The sequence below is a fragment of the Xyrauchen texanus genome, chromosome 16 (genome assembly GCF_025860055.1).
Source record: "Xyrauchen texanus isolate HMW12.3.18 chromosome 16, RBS_HiC_50CHRs, whole genome shotgun sequence".
NCBI classification, from domain to species: domain Eukaryota; kingdom Metazoa; phylum Chordata; class Actinopteri; order Cypriniformes; family Catostomidae; genus Xyrauchen; species Xyrauchen texanus.
Genome location: NC_068291.1, coordinates 23150836 through 23165144, shown reverse-complemented (window position 1 = coordinate 23165144; position 14309 = coordinate 23150836). Strand labels below are relative to the sequence as shown.

The following is a 14309-nucleotide window of genomic DNA, read 5'->3' as shown; positions in this document are numbered from 1 at the left end:
CACATGACCAGCCAAATACTACTCGCTTAATCTCAGTAACCAGCCTGTTATTGGACACTTTCATTCTTGGATTCAATGAATCATGGCTGACTGTGTATAGTGAATTTCTACAATGGCATCTGTGACTGAAAACTATTGATTTTGAATAATGTTGCATCCATGCCACTAGGTATCACTGCAAGTCCTACAGTAGATGGCACAAGCAAAAAAATACGAGTGCACCTTTTATTCATTTTAAGTATTAAATGAAACAAAAGTAAATTTACAGTATAACATTTATCTTGTCATGTCTGCCATCTTAGATAATTTTTTTTAAAGGATGTCTTAAAAGACACATGTGATGCTGCCTTAGAATTTAGTTAAGAGGAATCTTAAAAGGCAACATAATTAAGACTAGTTTTTCGAGCAGCATTCATGACGGGACCATACCAATGAGGCCTTAAAATGCTACCCCCATAGGCAGCTCACTAGGTTTGAAACAGAGCAACTGTGTGAGAGAGACTAAGAAGTCTAAATGCTTTTAAGCTTTTGAATGTGTTACATACCTGGCGGGACTAGTACATAAAATCCTCCACAGCATTGGTGTTGAGACAGAGGCTGGACGAACTGACCCCCGCAACAAACACCACCAGAATCCTTTAAAGCAGGCACATATTGCTCTTCACAACACAGATGAGAATCCTTTAGACTGTGAATGGTACCAGCACAGCATATCTACAATAATAAACACATACCCACATACAGTATGCAAAAAGTATATGCAATTCAAATATATTTAAACCTATTAACCACAAAAGTTTTCCACTCCTCAAGGCAATTAAGAAGTTAAGAGATGGCAAGCCTCAGACCTGAGGGCTTCCAAGCTCAGGTAGAAATCCAGCCCGCCTCTTTGCTCCATAGCGGCGGCTATATTTAGCTGGACTCCACTGCCTACTTTGGCGAGAAATCAGGGCAGGATAGATTCTCTACAGTGTTGGGATGATACTCTTGTGGCGTCTGAAAAATCTGTGTTGCCCTGAGCCACTGACATTGTCTTCTGGCAAAGCTTCCAGTAGAAAAATGATGTACAGTTAATGCTCCCTTTGCTGTGCCTTTGAGAAAGGTCTGAACTTTTGAACTTAACTGAACCTGGTTCATGAGGTAAAACTCATGAGAATTAGAAGCACTGTGTGTAAAGGCAGTGCAACTAAATCAAGTGAATACAGTATATAATTGCCTCTAAAATGCAATTTTAACAAGACTGCACCACATGCATTATAACCTGTTGAGATAGTTAAGCTGGTAACCTGCTTTTTGAACATAATATTGCATATTTTTAGTATTAAGTATGTTTTGGGAATTTTCATGCTTGTTTCAGCTGGCTACATATCATGGCTAAACTAGTTAAGATGGTCTACCTGCAATAATAAAACAGTATATTTTAAAAACAGTAAATACCATCTTGGAATTAAAGCTATTTCAAACTGGTCTAAGCCATTTTAAATGTGTTTTAATAAACAATCAAAAAGTCCTTTCACATACTAAACATTGATTAATGTGAAACCCAAGCTCATACCCCCTCCATTAACACAACAGCACTATAGTGTGTCATGTCTTATTTTTTCTATTATACTGCTTTACAGCATGGAGAGCTCTTGTCCTTATCTGAATGGTGTTTTCTTTGTGTGCATGCCTCTAGTGTATTACTGTCTGATTTGAGCTGGTGGAGACGTATGGCCTGTGTTTGCTTGCCAAGTTGGCTGTATTTCAATAACACCAGGATGGCAACAATTGCAGAAGACAAGTTAATCTGTTTACTGAAAATAATCACAGAGACTGTACTTCATGGATAAATACCAGCCACTCCAAATGCTAAGCAAGTGCTTTGCTAGAAAGTCTCTTCATGTGTAGCACACCTGCTAAATCATTAGATGATTCGCAAACTAACTGTAACACAGCATGAATTTACATGATACTACTTCAGACTGACAGTTCAGTCGAAACTGAAAATAACATACTGGATCAACTATATTTGTATATTTATTTACTATTATAATATAAGGTCACTGATGGTGTAAAATTGTTTACACCGTCTTTGCTCTGACAAATTGAGCTGTGGTGCTCTATCGGGAAACGTAAGATTGAAACCGGCTTGCTACTTTTCCCAATCCAGTCCCCCCTCTCTCTCTCTTTGTCATTTTTATCCCTATCAATAATGTCTTCTTAATAAGAGTGACAAAAGGCTAATTAATTTTTTCTAAATAAATAAGCTTAATTATTTAGAACTTGAATGATCTACTAACAAATGAATGATACATTTTACATGATGTAGCTACCTGTGTCTCTGGTTCATAACAGGTCTTGCCACAGAAGTCTTGCTCGTCAGGGCACTCCAGGTACGAGCAGTGAGCTTGAGGAGTAAATGTGTGCTGGATCTCCAGCTCCTCACACCACTGGAGAGTCCTACGCCACACATCATATCCTCCCAGAATACCGTTGGGTTTGCCAGGAGATGTCCATTCTAGCCTAACTGATCTAACATAGACAAGAGCACACATAACCTTTAGATGTACACTGTGCAGAAATGCTATGCACCGTCACAATCTGGTTTAAGGTCAACTATGTTTATTGCTGTCACTGTAAAAGCTACAAATTCACATATAATGGAAAAACTGAGATAATCACCTCGTTATAGAGTACTCCACCAACATGATATACTAGAGCAATGTACTTCTTGTATTGATTTTCCTCTCCACTCATCATACAGGAGAGCTGACTTTCCACAGAAAAGGACAAATTTTGTTCACAACTGCTTACTGAGATTCTGGATGAAAAATGGTCCTGTTGTATTGACATGCCTGCATTACATTATAATTATTATGTAATAAAATGGTTATTATTCATAAAATAAAGTTATGCTAAATTATATAAGAATTATATAAAAAATAAAGCTCATTATCTGATCTATCTAAAGTAATTTTAAAGGATAGTTACACAAAAATTATATTTCTCTTATCATTTACTCACCTCATGCCATCTCAAACACGTCTTACTTCTTCTGCAGAACACAAACACAGATACTTTGAAGGATGTATGACATGTTTTTGTCCATATAGTGTAAATCAATTGGGTCCAAAATTTTCAATCTCCAAAAAAGGACATAAAGGCAGCATAAAGGTAATCCACACAAGTTGTGTGATTAAATCTATGTCTTCTGAAGCAATAGGATTGCTTTGGTTGAGAAAGAGACCAAAATGCACTTTGACATTTTTCACTATAAACCTTGACATCTGCAGTCTCCTTGGGGCAATTTCCATGCACTTGATGCATGCGCACAGCATTGTACATGAACCAGATACAATGTTGACAAGTTTGCGGTCTTCACACCCATATGGGCTATTTTGAAAATGCAGACACAAATTCAAATGAGTTATGGGTTTTAAATTGTATACTTTTAAAATGCACAGTGGTCGCCATAAGGTTGATAGTAAGCACTAGAAAATTAAAATGCAATATCTTATTGATGTATAACGATACCAGGATTGAGTACCTGGAAACCACGGACAGTCGGCCTGGATGTCAAGATTTATAGTGAATAAGGACTTACATTTTGGTCTGTTTCTCACCCAAAGTGATTGTACAATTTCAGAAGACATGGATTAAACCACTCAGGTGGACTGCCTTTATGCTGTCTTAATATCCTTTTTTGAAGCTTTTTACTTGCATTGCATGGACAAAAACATACATCTGACTAATACGTCATACACACATCCTTAAAAATATCTTTGTTTGTATCCTGCAGAAAATGAGTCATATTTTTGGGTGAACTATCCCTTTAAAGGTGCCTTTAATCATCTTTAAATTAAGTTAAAACTGACTCATACTAGCAAATATGCTGTGGCATAAGCAACATAAGCATTTAACACTTCATAGCCTTAGTTAAATATAATGACCCCCCCCCCTACATTCTCAAATTCTCAATGGGCCATGCAGCTTGTCTGAAGGAGCCTCACAGAATGGAAACTGACAGAATGGAAGAGGAGGAAAATACAAAGCCATTAAAAGAGCTTTATATCTTTCTTAACTGTATTCATATGGAAATGTGCTTTTTTCTATCACCTTTTTCATCCCTCCTTCACACATGGTAACATCCATTCCCACTCAGATATTCAGCTCCCTTTGCTTATGTGTTGTGCAGATCTTTTGTCATAAACTTAAGACACAGGAAATGACATAATAACAGTTTGTGTGGGTCTTTCTCTGCTCCTCTGCCCCCAACCTAGTGAGGAAGCTAATTGATAGCGAAGGCCCCTGATGACTTAAAGCTGACAGTTGCTAGTATCCAATTAGGAATTCATGAATGTGACAAGGCTTCCTATTTTAAAGTACAGACAGAGAATCATTTAGAGATTACGTGTGTCTTTTCAACACAAAATATTATTTGTGATTACTAACCTTCTGGAGAAAGGTGGTGGTGGATGGTAAAGCAGCTTTGCTTTTACAAATGCATTAGTATTATATTACAAAGGGTGTCATTGCTGTCCCCTATTAATCCCTCATGGAGAGAAATAGCTGGAAATCAAACTGGGTGGCAACAGTGGGTAAGCCATCATTTGCAGCACTTGTCATATTTCAATCAAAGCTTAAGCCAGCCAGCGATTCCTCCACCCAGCCCCCACATAGCACCAGAGGCAGAATTAATGAATTAGCTATTGATTAAATTCCACTCCAGCAAATCTAGCGTGGCAAATAAATGAACTGTTTGGGGCATGTGTAGGCCACGGACAGCCATGTCGGGCCAATCGATCAGTAGTTAGTATTCTATTGGGAGAGAAGTACAGCAAACTGGTGATATGACGTGAGGGGACATGGAAGACAACTGGACAGGAAATTAGTGAATTATGCCTTACTACACATAAAGCATTTGCAACTTAACAAACATTACATTTCACAGTACTTGCACAACTACACTGTAGCATGATTAAGATTCCATTATGATTAAATTATGTAGATCTCATGATGAAGCAGATTGTTGAATTTAAATTTGAAATGAATTGACCACCCATTTCAGGGTGTTGAATTTGAATTGCAATGACAGGAATTTGCAGAACTGTAATTCAAAGACATTTAACATAATCACAAAATGTTGTGACAAAACATTAATTACATCATTAATTTTGGCTAATTGTGCCAATGCATTTTATTTCAACTGATGAAAATTATGTAGGGAAAAATAGATTTTGCCACATAGCACAGCAAAATGTCCACCACATTGTTTTCAGATAGCTTTATAAAAATAAAATTAAATGCATTATATATAAAAACAAATCCTACACTTTAACTTCACTTCAACAGTTATATGAATTACTTTAATGTTCATTCCATTTGAATTCTACTTTCTAAAATTTAATATTTTATTCTGCTTGCTTATTAAATTCAATTCAAATACAAAATCATTCTTAATTCTATTCTGATTGGTGCACAACCATGATATCTTACCATAAGGTCACGTTACTATAACTACATTTTTGCTAAATGTTATTTATGTTGCTCGTTTTACATAGCACAGCACTTGAACACTAAAATGAACACTAGAGGTGAATATGAACACTAGAGGTGAAAATGAACACTAGAGGTGCGACTTTTATTCTCTTTTACACAAATCACAAGTACTTTTCACCCTGTTCCTCTCACAGAGCTCTCTTAAGACATTATTCTTTTTTTACATTATTTCACGACTTGAAAGAAGTTACTTTTTCATGTTTGCATTATGTAACTACGCTTACAAGCTTGTTTGAGCAAGATCAAATTGCGTGCTAACCCAACTGAATGCATTTGCAATACAAAGAACCAGAGTACGAGTCCAGCAGAGCCAGCACGTGTGCCAAAAGTGTAATAAAAGCAACACACAATGATGTGGTTGCTTCAACATTTGCGTTTTATACAGTATGTCACAATTTATTTTAATGGCACTATCGGTTAGATTTAAGGTTTAGGGTAGGATGGACGGTTTTGTTGATTTAAAACTAAATAGAGGATAAACATATAAAACCCATCTGTGTATGAGAAAATATACACAATATACACACAATAATCACATCTTTATGTGTAAACTGATGTCCGTTTGACATTGACTCACCTAGAGCTGAGCACCTGAATCTGAGGTGTGGCGATGTCCGCAGGCGTGTCCTCCACAGTGGTCACCTGAGTGTTGTTGCTCTTCACACATGTGTACACTGTACACACCTCCATCTAAAAACAGTACAGGAGACCCACATGCAAAGGTAAAAACAGATCCTTAATAAAACACCATGTGTGTTTAATTAAATAGATGTGTTTAGAGACAGAAAGCGCACATGTATATTGTGAACAGTGAACGGCAAGAGTCCTCCCACTTCCAGAGATCCGGATTCATTGCCAGTGGACTCATAGAGACCGCCATCCAGAAAGATTGAGTAATGTGTGACTGCTCCATTAGGAACGAGAGGAGGCGCCCATAGAACCCTCACTGCTGTGCTGTTGAGGGTCACCACCTCTGGAGGAAAGACTCCTGTAGGTTCTGCAGCACAGAGAAAAAGGCCACAGTAAATCACCCCTCAGCTCAGCAGACTGTTGCCTATATGAAAACACACAGCCATATTGAAGCAACCCCAGCGTTTTTGAAGAGCACACTTCTCGAGATTCGTTGCTTCAACCTCTGCCCTAACACAAGACGACACTACGCCTGGTAAATGCTTGAGGTCCTCACTGATGCTGCAGTCTGTGTAATGACCAATACATTGACAGACTTTTGCCACAACATCTACAAAGTAAGGAGCTGTAGGCAAAACAGAGAGCCTGGTTGTGATTAGCCTGGTCCAATGGCTGATTATTGAGGGCTGCAGGGCAAGAAGGCCATGTCCCTGAGCTACTGTGACAAATTTAAAGTTGAATCTTCATATGTTTTTTTTTTTTTCTTTTCTTGCCAGACAAAGATCATGCCAATGCTACATTAGTATCAACACATAGGCGTCATTCACAGATGGGATGGGAGGGACATGTTCCTACCATTTATTGCCTTTGTCAATTTAATTCCCACCACTTCTTTAAATAGCTTTCGTTAGGTAAGTATCTAATGCAGAAGAGTTTCCATTTCGTTCATGTGTGTTATAATAAGTTGAGATCCAGTACATTTTGAATGATTTTATAATGATTGCTCGTTGCTGCTTATATCAGTGGTGTTGAGTGACAGCGTGCTGTATTCTTCTCTCATGCATCCAGATGCGTGCTCCTTTTCAGTTAAATCACAAAACAAAATGCAAACAGATATGTTCCTGTTCATGATATACATCCTCTGATTTACAGATGTAAACTTCATTTATCAAATTAAAAAGTTATGTTAGGGTGGATTAGAACTCCTTATACTAGAGACGAAAACTTTACCATGAGACCAATCACTCATTCTGACTAAAGCATTACTAAAGCAGTGTGGCACTTTTGTTTCCGTTAATGATATTTCTATATTTTGTAGTTATTTAACAGTTGCCTAGTTCAAATATCAAATATAATGCATCATTTACACATTTGTGTGCTTTATAAATGTTTCTGTGTGCATTCATGTGTGTAAATAATGTAATTTTACACTGCCTGGCCAGAAATAAAGTTGCATACTCTTATATTTCGTAGGACCGCCTTTAGCTTTGATTACGGTATACGCATTCGTCTTAGCATTGCTTCGACAACTTATGCAATGTCACGAAATTTATTTCTGTCCAGAGCTGCATTAATTTTTGGCCGAGATCTTGTATTGAAAATGGGAGAGTCGAACCACTCCGTAAATTCTTCTCAAAGACTTTCAAGGAGATTAAGGTCAGGACTCTGTGGTGGCCAATTCATGAGTGAAAATGATTCCTCATGCTCCCTGACCACTCTTTCACAATTTCAGCCTGATGAATCTTGGTATTGTCATCCTGGAATATGCCCTTGCCGTTAGAGAAGAAAAAATCCATTGATGGGATATCCTGGTCATTCAGTACATTCAGGTTGTCAGCTGACTTCATTTTATTGCTGCATAACATTACTGAGCCTAGAACTGACCATTTGAAGCAACCCCTGATCAAAACACTACCTCCAGATGCTTGTACAGTGGGCACTATGCATGACGGGTGCATCGCTTCATGCGCTTCCCTTGTAAACCTGATGCGCCCATTGCTTTGGAATAGGGTAAATCTGGACTCATCAGACCACATGACCTTTTTCCATTGCTTCACAGACCAATCTTTATGCTCCCTAGCAAACTGAAGTCGTTTTTTTCCCCCGATTAGCCTCTCAAACAAGTGGCTTTCTTGTTGCCACACAGATGTTCCTTTAAGTTCTCATAACAGCTCTTTTAGCAGTTCTCTGTCAGAAGCACAGTAACATCTTTTCCAGGACCACGGGATACGTCTTTCGACATGGTTGTTTAAGAAATGAGAAGTTACACACTGCATCAGTTAGGGTTAAAATAATTATTGCCAGCTGAAATATATTCATCACTGCAATAATGATCCAAGTATCTGCTTATTTAAATCCAAAACGGCGACTTTTCTTTGGCCAGGCAGTGTATATAAACATCTGGGAACACTGATACATCAGGGAGGTCTGGCAGAATGAGAAAAAGCTGAGTGTGACTCTCTCTCTTTCTCTCTTGCTTTTGGAGGTTCCTACAGATGGTTTGTGGGCAAATTGAATCAGTCCTGGAGAAGCGCACAGGGAATGGAGTGTTGCACCAGGGAAGAGGGGGTTAACTGAACCAGTATGGGGGATTCTTTCTACAACTTGCACCATTTTTCTCTCTTTTTTTTTTCTCTGTTTCTCGCATGATTCTTTCTTTTTCATGACAAATCACTCTAACTTACAAAAGAAGACTAGACAGCCTATTTTTCAGCTCTTGATGTGACTCTAGTAAACAGCTATTTTGACAACTTTGCAAGATTCTTCTAAAAGAATATAAAAAGGGAATCACTGATAACGTTTTATTTCTGAGGCAAGAGAAGTTAGTTTGTGAAAGAGACCTGAAAGACATGAGTGTAGTGCTAATGACAGCTAAGAGATCAAATATCTCAACAGTGGCTTTGAACAACCCATTGGTTGACATGACGGGCTGGGAAATTCATTCGACACAGAGCAGGGGTCGTGACACTTAAACTGTATCCAAAGAATATTACTGGTGTTCTTCTCAATCAAAGCCTTAAAAAAGTCTAGCCTGATCTTAAAGTGACATCCTGCTTTACACCAGGTTCAACAAGTGAAGAGATCCGATTTGAAATATTTTCTTGTAGAGTTCAAACGCATGTACTCTCAGGGCAGAGCTTACTGAAGGTTTGTGGGTATAAAAGCTGCTTTGTATAATTTTTTGCTGGCAAAATATTTTCTCTTATGCCAGTTTACTCTGCAAAGGCTATAAGTGTATAAGGAATAATCCATAATTTGATTTCCTAGAAAACTATAATCACTGTGGCACTTCCCAAAACAGCAACATTGGTCAACCAGAGGCAGGAGTTTGGGGAGGGACTACCTGTTTATCCAAAAATGCCAGACCAGGGGAGTGTTTAAGAAACATGTTTCAAAAATAGACATTATATTTGCAATCCCATTTGGTTCTGCAAATGGCCCAGAAATGACAAAACGCAACTTTAAGTAAAAATTTAGATATGAGCAAAAGCAAAGTAGCCATCTGAATATCTTTGGACATGGGGTACAATTAAGGGCTAATGCTGCATTAACTAGCAGTTTTATACAGAACATATTGGTATTATTATAAAATTACAATATTATTATTCACATATATTTTTAATATTTTGTAATAAGACAGTACCGTAACAACAAAAAGACGTACTTGGATGCAACTGAAGCTCCTCCTGAATCACCATTTTCTATCAAATTTCCATCACTGTATTATCACTGCAAGACTTCACAGAGACAATCCCGTCTCCACTTCACTTTTTAATTAGCAGGCTCTTTACATATACAGTATCATGCAGCATAATATGATATTTAAGTTCAACTGTAGATTAAATAAACTGCCCTTCAGGCTGTAAAATTATGAAGCTCTTTGTTAAATGACCTGTATCCTTTATTTAGAAGGAAATGTTTTTCTAATGTTTTCAGTGCCGTTTTTTATTACGCACATGTGAGATTGGAAGAAGCAGGGTTAGCTTTGGATATTTTGTACTTTAGGGCTGCCAAATTATAATTTGCTAAAATAATGAAAATATTTGTATTGGCGTTTAATTTCTCAGGACCGTCAAGTGATTAGAGGCATTTGAATAAATGTAGTTTGTAAAGATTCAAAATGTATAATATAACGTATAAAAAAAATACAATTAATTAAAGGAATATTCCTGGTTCAATACAACTCAATTGACAGGATTTGTGGTTTAATGTTGATTATCACAAAATATAATTTTTACTTTTCTTACAAAAAGCAAAAATAATTAAAAAAAAAGTTACAGAGAAGCACTTACAATGGAAGTGGATGGGGCCAATTTTTGCAGGGTTTAACAGGCAGAAATGTGAAGCTTACAATTTTATAAAAAAAACACTTACTGTAATAATTCTGTAAAAACTCATGTATTGCTTGAGCTGTAAAGTTTAAATCATCATTTTACAATCATTTTAGGGTTTGTTGACATTACATCATCAAGGCAAAAAATTATAACATTGGCTATAACTTTACACAGAAAAGATTAAAATCGTGTTAAAATGTATATTGTTTACGTCTTGTTGCTATACTTTTGAAACAGTGAGTATTTTAACGTTTAAGGATTGGGCCCATTCACTTCCATTGTAAGTGCCTCACTGGAGACAAGATATTTGCTTCTTTTAAAGAAAAGGAGGAACAAGTCAAAATTTCTTGTTGTGGTTATCAACATTTTGCCACAAATGCTGTTGATTGAGTTGAAGTTTTGTTAAACCAAGAAAATTCCTTTAATGTTTGTTTTTATCAATTAACTTTTGGAGTCAATGAAAAAAAAACAATATATATATATATATATATATATATATATATATATATACAGTATATATATATATATATATATATATATATATATATATATATATATATATATATATATATATATATATATATATACATACACACACACTCACCTAAAGGATTATTAGGAACACCATACTAGTACTGTGTTTGACCCCTTTCAGCCTTCAGAACTGCCTTAATTCTACGTGGCATTGACTCAACAAGGTGCTGAAAGCATTCTTTAGAAATGTTGGCCCATATTGATAGGATAGCATCTTGCAGTTGATGGAGATTTGTGGGATGCACATCCAGGGCATGAAGCTCCCGTTCCACCACATCCCAAAGATGCTCTATTGGGTTGAGATCTGGTGACTGTGGGGGCCATTTTAGTACAGTGAACTCATTGTCATGTTCAAGAAACCAATTTGAAATGATTCAAGCTTTGTGACATGGTGCATTATCCTGCTGGAAGTAGCCATCAGAGGATGGGTACATGGTGGCCATAAAGGAATGGACATGGTCAGAAACAATGCTCAGGTTGGCCGTGGCATTTAAACGATGCCCAATTGGCACTAAGGGGCCTAAAGTGTGCCAAGAAAACATCCCCCACACCATTACACCACCACCACCAGCCTGCACAGTGGTAACAAGGCATGATGGATCCATGTTCTCATTCTGTTTACGCCAAATTCTGACTCTACCATCTGAATGTCTCAACAGAAATTGAGACTCATCAGACCAGGCAACATTTTTCCTGTCTTCAACTGTCCAATTTTGGTGAGCTCTTGCAAATTGTAGCCTCTTTTTCCTATTTGTAGTGGAGATGAGTGGTACCCGGTGGGGTCTTCTGCTGTTGTAGCCCATCCGCCTCAAGGTTGTGCGTGTTGTGGCTTCACAAATGCTTTGCTACATACCTCGGTTGTAACGAGTGGTTATTTCAGGCAAAGTTGCTCTTCTATCAGCTTGAATCAGTCGGCCCATTCTCCTCTGACCTCTAGCATCAACAAGGCATTTTCACCCACAGGACTGCCGCATACTGGATGTTTTTCCCTTTTCACACCATTCTTTGTAAACCCTAGAAATGGTTGTGCGTGAAAATCCCAGTAACTGAGCAGATTGTGAAATACTCAGACTGGCCCGTCTGGCACCAACAACCATGCCACGCTCAAAATTGCTTAAATCACCTTTCTTTCCCATTCTGACATTCAGTTTGGAGTTCAGGAGATTGTCTTGACCAGGACCACACCCCTAAATGCATTGAAGAAACTGCCATGTGATTGGTTGATTAGATAATTGCATTAATGAGAAATTGAACAGGTGTTCCTAATAATCCTTTAGGTGAGTGTATATATATATATACACACAGTATATATATATATATATATATATATATATATATATATATATATATATATATATATATATATATATATATACACACATATATATATAGTATGAGAGAGATGCAATGGGTAGGACATGTGAGGTTTCATCTGTTTCCTGTGCTATCAGTGCATCAGTACATTAACTGTGTGAGGGAAGGACAGCTTAATGACTATTGATCAAAGCACATAGGTCAAGATAGAACATTTTTGGTAAAGGCAAATTTTTCTGCAGCACGTGAAGTCTTTGGAGTTTGGAGAGAAAATATTCAATCAATCAGTTCTTCTCCATTTTTATCTCCATGAGCAGGGGCTGCTTGAGTGATATGAGAGAAGCAGGCTGACAGAAATCACAGAAAAATTGGAAGTGTTGATGGAAAAACCATAATTAGCCAATATCTTCAATCCAAATTCCACCCATCCACATTCCCAGTTAAACGTATAGAGATATTGCAGTTGTAGTCTGGTACAGGGTTGCTGCAGAGTTTTTTAAATCAAATTTAAGACATTTTATGACCATTTTCAAGACCTGAACAGATAAAATTAATACTGTATCCCATACCAAAACAAACCCACTAAAATCACAATCTAAAAAAAGTATAAAATACTCACATATGTTCCACAAATATACTTTATCACATTTAAATTGGTTTTCGTACCATTATATAAATAAATTAAATTTAATGGTCAACCAATATTGGATTTTGCTGATACGAAGATGTGTTGAAAGACAATAGTTCTTAAAATTGGTAGCCAACATTAAATGTTTTTCCATCCTGTGATGTGGAGGGCAACACAGAGGCTACAGGTGTCCAAACTTAATTAAATTCCATATGCAGTTTATGGTGCAACCAAATTGCTAATAACCCTGGGGGAGAGATTTGAACATAGCACAGAACTTTAAATGTTAAAATACACTGGGGACTCTTATTATGAAATGTAAGCGCCTCCCTCAATTCCCTGTTTCTAGCCACTTATTCAAACAGATAAGGGAAATAAAATGTGCACCCATACAATAATCTACAATGCATTGCAAATTACAGCAGTTGATCATTAGTAATTGCTTGTCATAAATTTCCGATGGCTTAATGATTGCAGACTTTTCTGTGAGTGAAAATAAAACAGTGCCATATTTTCACTCTGAAGGAAGCGGCGCAGGCATTTATTTAACTGAATCGTATTCTTTTGAAGTTTGATAATCACATTAGGTCACATCACGTCTCCTGTCTTTCCACCCCCAAATTTCCTCTTTAAATGAAAATTGAGATTTTTGTTGTATCATTTAAGATATTTGAGACTTGTTATGAGCTTACATTTTGAAAAACTGATTTAAGAAATTTTAAGGATCTGCAGTAAACTCCATATTACAACTAATAGTTTGAATGAACTCTAAGAATCTTTGCAGACATCCATATTATTTAGATCTCTCAATGAATCAATTAACAAATTTTTAAGAGTCATATAAAATACATTAACTAACATTGATGAGTTGGAAGTCACTTAGCTATTTATAAACAGCACATGGACAAATAGGTTGGTTTGTTTTATGCTGAAGACTCAATCCAAACATTTAGGTTTAACAATATACTACAATTCTAGGGCTTTGTGGCTTGGCAGTCAAAGATGATGTGTGTATCAAATATGCATATGGCATAAACTCACCTCCATCTTTAGTAGTGCAGGTGAACTCAGGGCTGGTGATGTTGTGAGCACTGTTGGACACAGTCATGGAGAGCTTGTACTCTGTGCTGGGCTGCAGGTCAGAGATTACCACAGAGGTCACAGCAGGGTCAAGTGTAAGGGTCTGCTTGTGCTGGGTGGATTGCACCATCAGGATGTAGTGCTCCACACTTCCCTGTAAATCTTGCAGAGCTGAGAACAGAATTATAGAGAAAGATAGGACACACTCCAAGGTCAATCTCAAAACCAAGGCATCTAAACACAGAGTC

At 37.1% G+C, this 14309-nt stretch overlaps 1 protein-coding gene across 1 annotated transcript in view; it reads right to left on the bottom strand.

The window, feature by feature from the left end:
- The window catches only part of ush2a (Usher syndrome 2A (autosomal recessive, mild)), a 350667-nt gene that overhangs the window by 93623 nt on the left and 242735 nt on the right, over window positions 1-14309 (bottom strand). The window contains exons 44-48 of the mRNA XM_052145082.1: window positions 14023-14232; window positions 6336-6538; window positions 6119-6231; window positions 2316-2514; window positions 546-714 (exon numbers count right to left, since the gene is read on the bottom strand). Coding sequence (XP_052001042.1) covers window positions 546-714; window positions 2316-2514; window positions 6119-6231; window positions 6336-6538; window positions 14023-14232 — 894 coding nt within the window. The remainder of the gene's footprint in view (window positions 1-545; window positions 715-2315; window positions 2515-6118; window positions 6232-6335; window positions 6539-14022; window positions 14233-14309) is intronic.